This window comes from Nyctereutes procyonoides, unplaced genomic scaffold (assembly GCF_905146905.1).
Source record: "Nyctereutes procyonoides isolate TBG_1078 unplaced genomic scaffold, NYPRO_anot_genome, whole genome shotgun sequence".
NCBI lineage: Eukaryota > Metazoa > Chordata > Mammalia > Carnivora > Canidae > Nyctereutes > Nyctereutes procyonoides.
The window spans coordinates 77,180,951-77,196,501 of NW_026575126.1; the positions used below are offsets into that span (position 1 = coordinate 77,180,951).

At 38.3% G+C, this 15,551-nt stretch overlaps 1 protein-coding gene across 5 annotated transcripts in view; it reads right to left on the reverse strand.

Annotated features, from left to right (window-relative positions):
• RABGEF1 (RAB guanine nucleotide exchange factor 1) overlaps positions 1 to 15,551 on the reverse strand; it is a 67,573-nt gene that overhangs the window by 29,724 nt on the left and 22,298 nt on the right. For 3 of the 5 annotated variants that reach the window (XM_055341332.1, XM_055341331.1, XM_055341330.1), the window contains exons 2-3: positions 13,929 to 14,117; positions 11,505 to 11,671 (exon numbers count right to left, since the gene is read on the reverse strand). In XM_055341332.1, coding sequence (XP_055197307.1) covers positions 11,505 to 11,671; positions 13,929 to 14,107 — 346 coding nt within the window. In that variant the 5' untranslated portion in view covers positions 14,108 to 14,117. Of the gene's footprint in view, positions 1 to 11,504; positions 11,672 to 13,928; positions 14,118 to 14,261; positions 14,416 to 15,551 lie in introns of those variants that run through there. The other 2 variants (XM_055341334.1, XM_055341333.1) reach the window with 2 other exon arrangements.

Here is a 15,551-nt window from a genome sequence, read left to right on the forward strand (position 1 = left end):
GGTACTTCCACTCCTAATCATGATAATAGGGATTGGATTTACCTTACTACCTTAACAACTAGAAAATCAGACAAAATACATGAAATAATGGTTTGCAGATACTGGAGGTAGATGGGGGAAATGGGAATAATTCATTTCCCAACAGCCAGGAACAAAGAACATCAGCAATGGCAAATATAAAAAACATTTTCTCATTAAAAAAAAAAAAATTTAGACGATAATCGTTTAAAGCTAAATTAATAATAATGGATTCTGGGATTTATATCCTATGTATAAGTAAAATATAGGACAATAATAGCACAAAGAATGGGAGGAAGAAATCTAAGAATTCTATTGGTAAGATTCTAATACATAAACTGGTATAACACTATGAATATAGAATAGTTAAGATATTCTTTAAACCTCAAAACAGCCACTTAAAAAAAAAAAGAGGTACATCTAATAAGCCAATAGTGAAAATAAATATGTAATCATAAAAAATAATCCCAAAAAAAAAATAAATAAAAAGGTAGGAAAAGAGGAGATAGCTAAGTCCAGATGGGATAAACAGAAGACAAGGATCGAGATGCTAAGTTTTAGCACCATATTATCAAAAATTTCAATAAATATAAACACCCTAAACAGTCCAATATAAGTAGCCTAAACAGTCCATGATACCTATATATCTTGTAAGAAATCTGCTTTAGGTGCACCTGGGTGGCTCAGTCAATTAAGCATCTGCTTTCAGCTCAGGTCATGATCCCAGGGTCCTAGGATCGAGCCCCATGGCTCACTGCTCAACGAGGTATCCACTTCTCCCTTTCCCTCTGCATTTCCTCCCTCTCCACCCCACTTGTACTCTCTCCCTCTCAAATAAATAAATAAATAAATAAATATCTTTAAAAAAAAAGAAATCCACTTTATTATTTTTTTAAAGATTTTATTTATTTATTCATGATAGACAGAGAGAGAGAGAGAGAGACAAGCAGAGGGGGAAGCAGGCTCCATGCCGGGAGCCCGACATGGGACTCGATCCCAGGACTCCAGGATCACGCCCTGGGCCAAAGGCAGGCGCTGAACCGCTGAGCTACCCAGGAATCCCCAGAAATCCACTTTAAATATAAAGACACAGATACATTAAAAACTGAAGAAACAGGGGGATCCCTGGGTGGCGCAGCGGTTTGGCACCTGCCTTTGGCCCAGGGCGCGATCCTGGAGACCCGGGATCAAATCCCACGTCGGGCTCCCGGTGCATGGAGCCTGCTTCTCCCTCTGCCTGTGTCTCTGCCTCTCTCTCTCTGTGACTATCATAAATAAATAAAAATTAAAAAAATAAAATAAAATTTGAAAAAAAAAAAAAAACTGAAGAAACAAAAAGGATATGCCATCCAAACAATCAAAAAGAGCTGGAATAGTCATATCAAATATTGGAAAAAGTAAATTTCTGAACATGGAATATTACCAAGGATAAAGAGGAGAATCTGCCAATGAAAAAGGGGTTAATTCTTCAAGAAGACATAGCAATACTAAATGTGTATGCACCTAATAACGCAGCTTCAACATAAAAAGCACAAATTGATAAAAAATAAAGGAAGCACAAATGGAGAGAACTGAAAGGAAAAATTAAAAATCCATAATTTCAACCGGAGGTTTCAATATTCTTTTGGGTAACTGATGTTATAGGTGACAAAAAATATTAGTAAGGATAGAACACCTGAGCGACGCTATCAACCAGCTTGACCTAGATAACATATATAGAACTCTTCACTCAACAAAAAAGAATGCCCATTCAATCTAACAACAACAAAAAGATAATTTACATACAGTGAACGTTTATTATGTGCTAAGTATTTTTACAGTTTTTCTTGTGTAATCCTCACCACTCTACACAGTGGTACATTTATGATGCTTACAAATGAGGAAGATGAGGCCTTATTCAGGCCTATTAAGTAACTTACATAATGTTGCAGTTTCTTAAGTGGTAAAGGCTAGAATTTGAACCCAGGTCTATGTGCCTTGACTCCAAAGCCCAAGCTCTTCACTATGCTGTAATTAACTCTGCATGCCAAAGAGAGGACTGAAGACTCTTCAAAGGAACACCAATCCCTGTGACTTGGAGGTCTGCAGGCCAGTTAAGGGTAGGGAAACATTAGCCATCCCTTTACTGCTTTGCTTCTGCATACTCTTCCCTCCAACAAATACTTTTCTCCAAAGACGGATAATGACTTTAGAAATCCTTTCAAAGTGTAAATGAAGGGGCACCTGTGTAGCTCAGCAGTTGAGCATCTGCCTTTGGCTCAGGTCATGATCCTGGGGTCCTGGGATCAAGTCCCGCATTGGGATCCCCGCAAGGAGTCTGCTTCTCCCTCTGCCTGTGTCTCTGCCTCTCTCTGTGTCTCTCATGAATAAATGAATAAAAATCTTTTAAAAATAAAATATAAGATATCCTGTATGATACCATAATGGTGGGTACATGTCATTATACATTTGTCCAAATCCATAAAATATATAACACCAAGAGTGAATGAACCCTAATGTAAAATATGGACTATGGATGATAATGATGTGTCAATGTAGGTTTACTAATTGTAACACAAAACTTAACATTCTGGTGCAGGATGCTGATAATGGAAAAGGCTGTGCATGTGTGGGGGCAAGGGACATATGGGAAATCTCTGCAACCTCTTTTCAATTTTACTGTGAATCTAAAACTGCTCTTAAAAAATAAAATAAAATCTTAGGGGCACCTGGGTAGCTCTGATGGTTGAGTGTTGGACTTTTGTTTTCTGCTTAGGTCATGATCTCAGGGTCCTGTAATCAAGCTCTGTGACAGGCTCTACACTCAGTGTAGTCTGCTGGTCCCTCTCCTGCTTGTTCTCTACCTCCCCCTCTGCTGTTCCCTGTGTGCATGCTTTCACTCTCTCAAATAAACAGAATCTTAAAAACAATAATAATTAAAATCTTAAATTACAAAAGAAAAAAGTAAATCAAGACTAATACTGGGGACACCTTGGGTGACTCAGTGGTTGGGTGACTGCCTTTGGCTCAGGGTGTGACCGACCCCGAGGGCCGGGATTGAGTCCCATATTGGGCTCCTTGCGGGAAGCCTGCTTCTCCTTCTGCCTGTGTCTCTGCCTGTGTCTCTCTCTCTCTCTGTGTCTCTTGCAAATAAATAAAATCTTAAAAAAAAAAAAGAAAGGCTCTCTAGTTATTAGTTAGTACAAATTATTAAAATTAACACTTGGCTGTTTCTCTCTGACCTTCCTAAAAACCAACCTCCCAATAAAAGATCAGAAGTTTGAAGTCTGGATTACAGAGTGGAAACTGAGAGAGGCAGAGTTCAGGTACAGAAGAAGATGAGGCCATTTTGGATAGCCAGTGGGTGTTCAGAAGGAAAGACAGAAAAGAATAACTTCCCTTATATCATATTTTGGCTAGGATCTAGATGGCGATTGCTTGCTCTTCAACTTTAATACAGAAAATTTTAATGTAGAAAGTACATTACATAATGTACAAATATATGCTATATGTATATATCATATTATATAAGTAATACTAATTTCAAGCATAAACAGTCTGCCATGAATATTGAGTGTTTCATTCCCTATCTACACACTCAGTTTAAAGTTTCTGAGGAGCCTGCGTGGCTCAGTTGGTTAAGGGTGCAACTCGATTTCAGCTCAGGTCATGATCTTGGGGTCACGAGATGGAGCTCTGTGACAGGCTCCACACTCAAGAATGGAGTTTGGCTGAGATTCTCCATTCTCAGAATGGAGCAGGGAGCCTGCTTCTCCCTCTGCCTGTCTCTCTCTCTCTCTCTCTCTGTGTGTGTCTCTCATGAATAAATAAAATCTTTTTTTTTTTTTTAAGATTTTATTTATTCAGGGCAGCCCCGGTGGTGCAGCGGTTTAGTGCCGCCTGCAGCCCGGGGCGTGATCCTGGAGACCCAGGATCGAGTCCCACGTCGGGCTCTCTGCATGGAGCCTACTTCTCCCTCTGCCTGTGTCTCTGCCTCTCTGTCTCTCTCTCTTTCTCTCTCTGTGTCTGAGTAAATAAATAAAATCTTTAAAAAAAAAGATTTATTCATAGAGATGGGAGAGAGAGAGAGGCAGAGACACAGGCAGAGGGAGAAGTAGGCTCCATGCAGAGAGCCCGACGTGGGACTCGATCCTGGGTCTCCAGGATCACGCCCCGGGCTGCAGGCGGCACTAAACCGCTGCACCACCGGGGCTGCCCTGAATAAATAAAATCTTAAAAAAAAAAAAAAAAAAAAAAAAGAAGTTAAAAATAGAACTATACCTTGCAATCCAACAATCACACTACCCAAAGAATACAAAAATGCTAATTCAAAGGAATACATGCATCCTGATATTTACAGTAGCATTATATCTACAACAGCCAAATTATGGAAATAGCCCAAATGTCCACTGACTGATGAGTGGATAAGATGTGGTGTATACACAATGGAATATTACTCAGCCATAAAAAAAAAATGAAATCTTGCCATTTGCAAGACATCAACGGAGCTAGAGAGTATCATATTAAATAAGTCAGTCAGAGAAAGACAAATACCATATAACTTCCCTCATATGAGCAATTTAAGAAACAAAACAGGGATCCCTGGGTGGCGCAGCGGTTTGGCGCCTGCCTTTGGCCCAGGGCGCGATCCCGGAGACCCGGGATCGAGTCCCACATCGGGCTCCCAGTGCATGGAGCCTGCTTCTCCCTCTGCCTGTGTCTCTGCCTCTCTCTCTCTCTCTCTCTCTCTATCATAAATTAAAAAAAAAAAAAAGAAACAAAACAAATGAGCAAAGGGGAAAAAGAGAGAGAAACAGACTCTTAACTATAGAGAACTGATGGTTACCAGAGGGGAGGTGGGTGGGGGGAGGGGTTAAAACATGTGACAGGGATTGAAGAGTGCATTTGCGATGATGAGCACAGGGTATGTACAGAAGTGTTAAATCACTAGATTGTATATCTGAAACTAATATTACACTGTATGTTAACTAACTGGAATTTAAATAAAAACTTAAGGGGCACTAGGGTGGCTCAGTCTGTTAAGCATCTGCCTTAACAGATCTCAGGGTCCTGGGATAGAGTCCTGTATCAGGCTCCCTGCTCAGTAGGGAATCTGCTCCTCCCTCTTCCTCTCCCCCCTACTATTCATGCCTTCTCTGTCAAATAATAAATAAAATCTTAAAAAATAAATAAAAATAGGGCAGCTTGGGTGGCTCAGCGGTTTAGTGCCACCTTCAGTCCAGGCCATGATCCTGGAGACCCAGGATCGAGTCCCATGTCGGGCTTCCTGCATGGAGCCTGTTTCTCCCTCTACCTGTGTCTCTGCCTCTCTCTATCTCTGTGTCTCTCATGAATAAATAAAATCTTAAAAAAATAAAAACTTCAAAAAGTAATAACAAAAAATAAAGCCTTCCAAGCAGAATAATATATGCTTTTGAATTATAATGGTAATATTTACAGGTATCATTAAAGAATTTTCCATAACTACAGACAATTAATGATTTAATCAGTCAGGCTTATGAACTGAAGCTGCCTTAAAAACCCCTAAATTGGGATGCCTGGGTGGCTCAGTGGTTGTCTGCCTTTGGCTCAGGGAGTGGGCCTGGGGTCATGGACGATAGAATTTCACATTGGGCTCCCTGCAGGAGCCTGCTTCTCTCTCTGCCTATGTCTCTCGTAAATAAATAAATAAAATCTTTAACAACAACAACAACAACAAAAACCCTAAATGATTAGGTTTGTGGAGTTCCACATTGGTGTATGGCCCACAGAGGGCATGATAGCTTGGTGGGCCCCCCCCTTGCTCTCTGCATCTCTTCCATTTGCTTATTCCTGTGTTGTAGTCTTTGTAATAAACTATAATTAAAGTATTTTCCTGAGTTCTATAAGTCATTCTAACAAATTGTCAAACCCGAAGAGAGCCTTGTAGGAATTCTTGACTTATAGCTGGTTGGTTAGAAGTATGGGTGCCCCGATTCCTGAGGTGTGTCTGGGGTAGGGGCAGTCTTGTGGGACTGAGCCCTTGACCGTGGGTTTTGGGCTGTGAAGTTCGTGTTCACTCTGGGTAGTGTTAGAAAAAAGACTGAATTCTTGGCCACCCAGTTGGTGTCAAAGAATAAAAGACACCAAATATGCCGTACAGGGAAAAAATTTCTCACAGTCCTTACCAAGGAAAGTCAGAAAATAGTCACAATTATAAAATCAGTTCTAAATTCAACTTGGGGAATCATTACCTCAGTTTCATCTAAATGCCAAAGTGGCCCTCATGATTAAAGTAGCAATTCATTAGTTATCCTTCAGACGATGTAATCAACACTATGCTTCTACTTAATTAACATGTAAAGTTCAGGTCTTGGGACAGCACTGAATGCTGGAGGATTAAGGTTTTAAGTCTTATTTTGAAATAATATCAAATTTACAGAAAAGCTGCCAGACTGACACAAAGAATTTCCTTAGGAACACTTGGGTGGTTCAGAGATAAAGTGTCCGACTTTTGGTTTTGGCTTGGGTCACGATCTCAGAGTCCTTGATTACAAGGAGCTTGTAATCAAGTTCCTTGCTGGGGTTCTGCACTCAGTGGGGAATCTGCTGGAGATTCTCTCCCTCTCTCTCTCTAAAAATAAATACATCTTTAAAAAATAATCTCTTTATACCCTTTACTCAGATTCATGAAATTATAACATTTTGCTAAGTTTTTCTAAATTTTTCAGGTAATGGGCAGCCTGGGTGGCTCAGCAGTTTAGCGCTGCCTTTGGCCCAGGACCTGATCCTGGAGACCAGGGATCGAGTCCCACATCAGCTTCCCTGCTTGGAGCCTGCTTCTCCCTCTGCCTGTGTCTCTGCCTCTCTCTCTCTCTCTCTCTGTGTCTCTCATGAATAAATAAATAAAATCTTTTTTAAATAAATAAACAAACAAACAAACAAACAAATAAATAAATATTTCAGGTAAATTGTATATATCATACTCTTTATCCCTTAATATGAGTGCTTCTTAATAACAAGGATATGCTTTTACATTACTATGGTATAGTTCCTGAAAAAAGTGCTGTGGGTTTTTTCCTCACACAGGATCCAACTGAGGGTCACATCTTCACTTGGTGGTCACATATACTTAGTCTCCTTTAACCTCTAAGGACTCCTAGTCTTCCTTTATTTTCATAATATTGACAATTTTAAAGAATACAGGCAAATCATTTTATTGAATACCCTTCAACTTGGGTTTCTCTGCTGTTTACTCATGACTGGATTTGGGTTATAACTTCTCAGCTTGAATATTACATAATTCATAGTACGTTCTCAAAGTATTATAACTGGAGGTATATAAAGTCCATTTCATAATTATAGTTACCATTTCCCTATTTGTAATTAATACATTTGCTGTCGGAGTTATTTTGAGATGATATCCATAATTTGTTCCTTAAGAAACTCTCCTCTCACCCCAGATTTAACAATGATTGATGAAATTTGCCTGAATCAATTCTTACTGCAATGATTGCAAAATGGTGATTTCCTATCTCTATCACTCCTTCCATATTTATTAGTCAAAAGAGTTTTCTCTGGGCACCTGGGTAGCTCAGTTGGTTAAGGATCTAACTCTTTTTTTTTCTTTTTTTCTTTTTAATTTTTTTTTAATTTTTATTTTATTTATGATAGTCACACACAGAGAGAGAGAGGCAGAGACACAGGCAGAGGGAGAAGCAGGCTCCATGCACCGGGAGCCCGACGTGGGATTCGATCCTGGGTCTCCAGGATTGCGCCCTGGGCCAAAGGCAGGCTCCAAACCGCTGCGCCACCCAGGGATCCCAGGATCTAACTCTTGATTTCAGCTCAGGTCATGATCTCAGGGTCATGAAATGGAGCCCTGCATCTGCATCTTTATCCCCAGCTGGCTCTGTGCTCAGCTGCTCAGCAGGGAGTCTGTTCAAGATTCTCTTTCCATCTCCCTCTGTCCCCCACCCCACACTCTCGAGCACTCTCTCTCTAATAAATAATTTATAAATCTTTAAAAAAAAGAGAGAGAGCTTTCTCTTCTCCTTTAATCATGTATCTATTTTATTAGTTGAAAGGAATAATGGATTATTTTATTCAGTCAGGTATATTCCATTTATTGTCCTTATTTAATACTCAAATTTGGCCAGTGGGAATCCACAGAAGCTGGCTTCTGGGCCTTTGACATGTCCCCAAATTTTGAGCAGCCCTTCTTTCCCTGCTCCAGCCCCTGAATCAGTCTTTTCTCCAAGGAACCCTTGAGGAGTTCACTTTAGTGAAGCTTAGTATTTAAAATCTAAGGTCTGGTTGGAAAAATTGGTATTTTAATTCTAAAAAAAGAAAAGATAGTCTTCCTATGAGCACTGCCTTTAGATTAGTTTGTGAAAGACGCATGTAAGATTCTATTCAGGGCAACAACAGTCTACTTGAGCTCTAAAAGAAAAAGGGCTTTCAAAATGAATCAGCAAATATTTCAACATGGCCAACCAACTATGACTTACTCTATTAAGTTATAATAGCTCTCTCAACCTTACTTTGGAAATTTAAAAACTGTAAGTAAACGGAGTCTTTAATAAAACTATTCCATTAACCTTTTCTGAAGGGCATGCAACTCTTAACAGGATACTACAATTCTTCAAACTCCTTAGAAGGCTATATTTATGTTCTGTTTACTACCAACCTGCCTTGGTTTAAGAGCTTTCTTTCATGCCACGGATAGAAGCAAGAAAAATATCAAGAGCAAAGGCATCACGTATTAATGAAGTAAAACAGAGAATACAGAATAAAGTATTGTTTATATAATATAAACAATATTTATATTGTTATATAAAATTTATATAATAAGAAAGGCTTGTTTTAGTTGAGAATCAATAAATTAAAACCACTTGTAGTACAGGCAACCTTATCCAACAGGCAAAGACCAAATAACCAGTCTGAAATGCAAAGTTCATCTAGCAAAGTTATAGAAGTAGTCTACAAAGATCAAATAGGATCTTATTTTCTAATACACCTAAATTTTTTTCAATACTTTGAGGTCTTTATCTCCCTATGATTTCTATAGACCAAAACAACTAAAGATTAAAATCTAAGGTAACAGTCTACCACTTGAAAAGAAAAGAAGCTAAGAAGTATACCAATACAATTTTTTAAAATAAAAACTTGGAATTGTCTCTTTTAAAGTACAAATCTTCTTTCATAATATAATGCATATTATACAGATATTCTTAGGATGCAATTTTTTAAAAGTACCAAAGATAGGCACTGAATGTAAGAATGTACTGTACTTCAGTAACAGACACCTCATCAAGTATCTATCCACAGATATAGATGCACATACAGATACAGATACACACACACGTATTTACAAGAGGTCAAGGAATATAATGGAAAAAATGGAGCCAGGAGTTAGGGGACTTGAGTTCTAATCTACAACACAATATATGACCTTGAGTAAGTTACCTAATATTTATGGGATTTCATACTGTCATTTATAAAATGAGGCAGTTAGAGCCATTGGTTTTATAACTTCTACACTATTTCATATTTTACCACTTCATTGTATATCTTAATTTCCTAAGGTTAATGAGAACTTCCCCAAAGCAAGAAACGTAATTTAAGCTAAATAGGAATAAATGACCTTAATACCCCTGAGATCCTTACTACTAGAGCTTATACTACCAGGAAAACAACTTGTATTTTTAAATAGCTAACATTTGGGAGCCCTGGGTGGCTCAGTGGTTGAGCATCTGCCTTCGGCCCAGGGCATGATTCTGGAGTCCGGGAATCAAGTCCCACATTGGGCTCCCTGCATGGAGCCTGCTTCTCCCCCTGCCTGTGTCTCTGCCCCCCGCCCCCTCTCTCAGTGTCTCATGAATAAATAAAATCTTTTTAAATAATAAATAAATAAATAAATAAATAATAATAAATAAATAATAATAGCTACCATTTATTGGAGACTTACTATGTTTGTCAGGTGCTGTGCTGAATGCTTTTAATTGCATCAGCTCATTTAATTCTTAAGACATGCCTACAGCAGGTATTACTGCCCCTCAGAACAGAGCTTAAAGAGATTAACTTACTCAAGGTCACAACAGCTATTAAACTACAGAACTGAGACTCAAACAAGGAGACTCCAAAGTTTACGCTCTTAACCACCATGCTACAGTACCTCCTAATAAATAGATCGTGAGCCAGATTCATTCTGAATTTAATTCTAACAGGTACTGATTATTCTCTAATTACAATAGAAAAAACTGCTAGGAGTGACAGCCAACCAAGAAACAATTTCAAATTAATCATGTGAACAAAAAGATTATTTAAAGGTTGCATTATTAAAGAGAAGAAATGTGTTTTGAGAAGTAACTTCTCCTTCTAATAAGACAAAACAGCAGCCATTAAATCTGAAAGACCAGCAAAGATCTTAAGGTGTGATATTATTGTTCATTTCACTATCTTCAGGCAGACAAAAAAAAATTCCTGACAACTACCTGAGGTGATAGGGTTTGTCCAAAACATCTCTTCTGATAGCATCAGCCCCATCTCCATCACCATTTCAAATTTACTGCATAACTCTGACTACCAACATGAAGGTTCAAAGACTAAGTCCTAACAACAGACATTCTTTCTTGCTTCCAGCTAGGCCACTTCAACTAGCCCGTCTGCTGACCGGTTAGAACACATTTAACTTCTATGACAATCCTTCTGCTAGGTATATAGCATTTTAAGAAGCAGACAAAAAGATAATGTACATACAAATCTATGCTCTAGAAAATATCTACTATGGGTTACTTTCACCCTTCCAAAAGCTCAAAGCCAGCCTTTTCCTATGTGTTCTCTATATATTTCTTCAAGATGCAAGCTCTCTCTCAAGCACTCAGAAAACCTCTTTTTTACATAGCCTTAAGCCTAGATATAGTAATTTCTAATAAGTTATGGTTAGTAAGGCTATTATACAAAGGAGAATAAACCAGAATCAAAAAATTAAAGGCACAAAAAGATAAAACATCCAAAAAGATCTATATTTGGATGATAATACATTTTATAAACAAAACTACAGGGATCCCTGGGTGGCGCAGTGGTTTGGCGCCGGTCTTTGGCCCAGGGCGCGATCCTGGAGACCCGGGATCGAATCCCACGTCGGGCTCCCGGTGCATGGAGCCTGCTTCTCCCTCTGCCTGTGTCTCTGCCTCTCTCTCTCTCTCTCTCTCTCTGTGTGACTATCATAAATAAATAAAAATTAAAAAAAAAAAAAAAAAGCTTTCCTTTAAAAAAAAAAAAACTACATTATTTCAATTCTCTTTATTACTCCTACAGAGTAATAAACAAGCTTCTCCAACACACAAGGACCTCTGATCAAAGAAGATTTTCAATTCTATATATTTTCTAACCCTTAAATCCCATTTCAGTTTCAAATCTGGGTTGCTATCCCCTAAATGCTTACAGTTATTAAAAAGCAGAGCCCACAGGCACTATGGATCTATTCTGTATCTCATTTGAGCAGAGAGGAAAAAAAAAATTACCCTTTTTTGATCCAACCCTGGATGAAGCACTAAAGAATTTCTTCACTGTGGTAACCTTGCGGGTCTTCTCATTCGTTTTCTTTTCTTCAAACTTGGAAAATGTGAGGGATTGGGCCCCTTGGCTGCTCTGACTGCTGGCAAAAGCCTCTTCCTCCTCCCGTTGAAGTCTGCAATTCAAGAGAGGATTAAGAATGAGCCACACATCCTCTAAGTTTTCCTTGTATCTGAAATTATTACTCAGTGAATTGCCAGGGGATCTAAAATTTTTAGAACTGGCGCCTAAACACACCAAATAGGTCTGAGGTGTATGATAAGAAACTATCCCTCCATGATGCTAGACTTCAAAAGGGATCTTCTCCATGGATCATATTCATTCATTGTAACTAACTAAATGTAACTAAGGTTACATAAAAGAACTAAACTCTAGTCATTTTCCCTAACAAGCTCAAGGTTGAAAAGGAGAAAGAGATAAGTAAATAATTACCATAAAATGTGATAGCTCCTACAGTAGAGAGTAAAACCTGACTGCCATGAGAACATAGGGAAGAACAACTCAATCTGCTGGAGAAGCCCAAGGCTTTACAATAGTCACATTTAGGCTGGTCTGAAGAGATGAACAGGGTTCCTCTGAGCGAAAGGACATTCCACGGAGAGGGAACTGAAAATGTGAAGGCATGTGGTTTCTTTTGTGGACCAAGTTTAGCATGGTCACTGATGGTGTGACCACGGTAAGAAACCTTGAATGCCAAATCCATTATAATCCTCGATTTCATCATGTGGTGGGGACCAAGAAAGACTGTAAATCCAATAAATTGCCATTATCAGATCTGTGTTTTAGAAAAGTAATGCAGGTAGCTATGTGATAACTTCAGGGGCAATAATTAAGAATACAAAGATTTAAGTGAGAGAAAATAAGGACCTGGAAACTGAGAAAGGGTGAAATTCAAAAGACTTCTCTGAGCTGGAATAAGTTCTACCTATCACTCAGTTACAGACAATGTGGGAGGTAAAGGAGAAATTAAGAATGATTCTAATGGTTTTTAGCCAACTGAATAAAACTATGATGCCATTAATTGACACAGGATGAAGGACAGGTAGGAGGAAACGTTGGGACTGAGGATTAGAGTAAATAAAAACGATAAATTTGGCCTAGGATGAGCTTAATTTGAGGTATTTATAATAAACCTCAAAGGCTGTCCATAGAACAATGGCTCTATATGGTGATCCCAGCAGTATTACCTGTGAACTTGTTAGAAATGCAAATTCTCAAACTTCACTCCCACCCTATTAAAATCAGAGTCTCTGAGGTGAGGTCCAGTGATGCCTCTTTTCATAAGGTTTCCAGGTGATTCTTATGAGAAACAGTGCTATAGAAAATCTCAAGCAAGGTCGCAAATGGAAGCAGTAAGAAACAGCAAGGAAATCACAGCTTAGAAGTGTTAGTCTGAGAATGGAATAGGGACACACCTCTCTCTGAGACAAAACAGAAGTTAACATAAAGATATTAGTACATTTTGCTGTGGGGAGGGGAGAAAGCTAAAATTCATGCCTAGTGACCTCCACTTTCTCATGAAATAGGATCAGCTACTGAGAATAGTGCAGTGGGAAACCGGATAAAATAATGTTCTTTGTCTACATTTTCATTTTGACCATATAGTTACTGAAAACAATGAGCATGCATTATAATTCTGAGTTCACCACAGATGCTAGCAAAGTAGTCACTCAGCAAATATGGCTGATTAGATATAAAAAACTAGCAAATGCTGTCAAAGTTCAGTCTGACTTTCTTTTATTGGAAGTTTTACTGTTTCTAGGATGTTTTGGCAAAAAATTAACATCATACATGGTATTTTATTCATCTCTATGCTCATCAGCCATTTCATCTTTTAGTTTTTATCATAATCATATTTCTGAATAATATAAACTACTTTTGACTAATCTCATTTTTAAGAAAAAGTTAAAATCCCAAAATGCAAGGGCTATGTATACAAATCGACAAGTTTCTCCTATTATGTTTATCACCACATCAGATGCCATGCTGGATATATTATAAGAATGAGGAAAATGATGCTTGATGAAAGCCCTGTGCCGAGCACTATGCTAGGGACATCATAGATATTACTGCATTTAACCTTCACTATGAAGTACATGTATCTTCATTCTTCTACTCTAAGAAGCCTGTTATAGAACTCAGACTAATACACTCTAAACACAAAATAATTAAAAGAAAAAGACAAAAATGAAGAAATCACTGAAAGCTATTCACCAAATGCTAAGAAAGGGGTAAAAAAAAATGCTTTTCTCTTAATATTAAGCTGACTTGCTAATAGCTCACAAGAGGAGAGAAAAATGGATTGTGAAAATGATAGAGCTGGATATTTAACAATATCACTGGTAAAACACCCCTATTTTAAGTCCTTTTACCGCTCTGCCAGTTCCCAATCCTCCTGAATCTGTTTCTGCCTTGCTTTGTGGTATTCTTCCCTCCAGCATTTGGAGCAGAAACCCTGCCAAGCAGGGTTGCCATAGTAACCGCATCCTTTCTTGCATAGGAGCTCCGACTGATCCACATGAATTCCTCGGCGTTCAGACTTAAGGCTCATCTTCTTCCTGCTAATCAAGTAAATAAGAAAATGTTGTTGCAAATGAATTATCATTCTTCCATTAGCACAACAATTAAGCACAACAATTAGCACAACAAAAATATGAGTCCATAATCTTTAAACTATAAGGCAGAGAAGGAGGAAAAATAACTACCAACAAGCTCCTGGGGCACCTAGCTGGGTCAGTTGGTGAAGCACTGGACTCTTGATCTTGGGGTTGTGGGTTTGAGCCCCACACTGGGTATAGAGATTCCTTAAAATAAAAACATCAGGAAGGCAGGCAGGCAGGGAGGCACAGTCATACTAAAGAAACACTTCTTATATCTTTCTCAATAATATAAAGAACACTTTAAGAAAGAAGTAATTTTGGATTAAAGACCTAAATGAAACACATGAAACTATAAAACACCTAAAAGAAAACATAGGGGGAAAACTTTATGGTACTGGATTTGGCAACAATTTCTTGGACATGATACCAAAAGTAGCACAAGCAACAAAAGGAAAAATAAGCAAATGTAACTATATTAAACTTAAGTTCTGCACAGAAAAAGAAACAATCAACAGAGTGAGAAGGCAACCGGTATGCAATAAGAGAAAATATTTGCAAACTATCTGCTAAAGGGTAATATCCAGAATATATAAAGAATTCTTACAACTCAACAACAACAAAAACAATCCAATTAAAAATTAGCAAAGGACCTGTATAACTCTCCAAAGAAGGTATACCAATTAATGTATGAAAAGATGCTCAACATCACTAATCATCAGGGAAGTGAACATAAAATCCACAAGGAGATACCTACCATTTCACATCCAAGAGGATGGCTACGGTTTTAAAAAAAAGTCAGATAATAATAAGTGATAGCAAGGATGTGGAGAAATTAGAACTCTCATACACTGTTGTGGGATGCAGCTGCTTTTAGAAACTGACAGCTCCCCAAACAATTAAATATAGAGTTACCATATGACCCAGCAATTCCACTCAAAGTATACATCCAAGAGAAATGAAAACATATGTCCACAAAGAAACTTGTAACAAATGTTTTCTTTCAAAGACTTTATTTGAAAGGGAGAGAGAGCCATGTGCAAGCATGGGGGGGCAGGGCAGAGAGAAAAGGAGAAGCAGACTCCCCACTAGTCAGGGAGCCTGACTGGTGCTGGATCCCAGGGCCCTAGAATCATGACTTGAGCCGACAGTAGACACTTAAACAACTAAGCCACCCAGGCACCCTGGTTATGAACAAATGTTTATAACATCATCTACAATAGCCAAAAGATGGAAATAACTCGAATGTCCATTAACTATAAACGGATAAACCAACCATAGTATATCCATGCAATGGAGTATTACTCGGTCATAAAAAGGATTTAAGTACTGATATATGCCACAATACCATCAACCTTGAAAACATGCGTGAAAGAAGCCAGTGATAAAAGACCATAT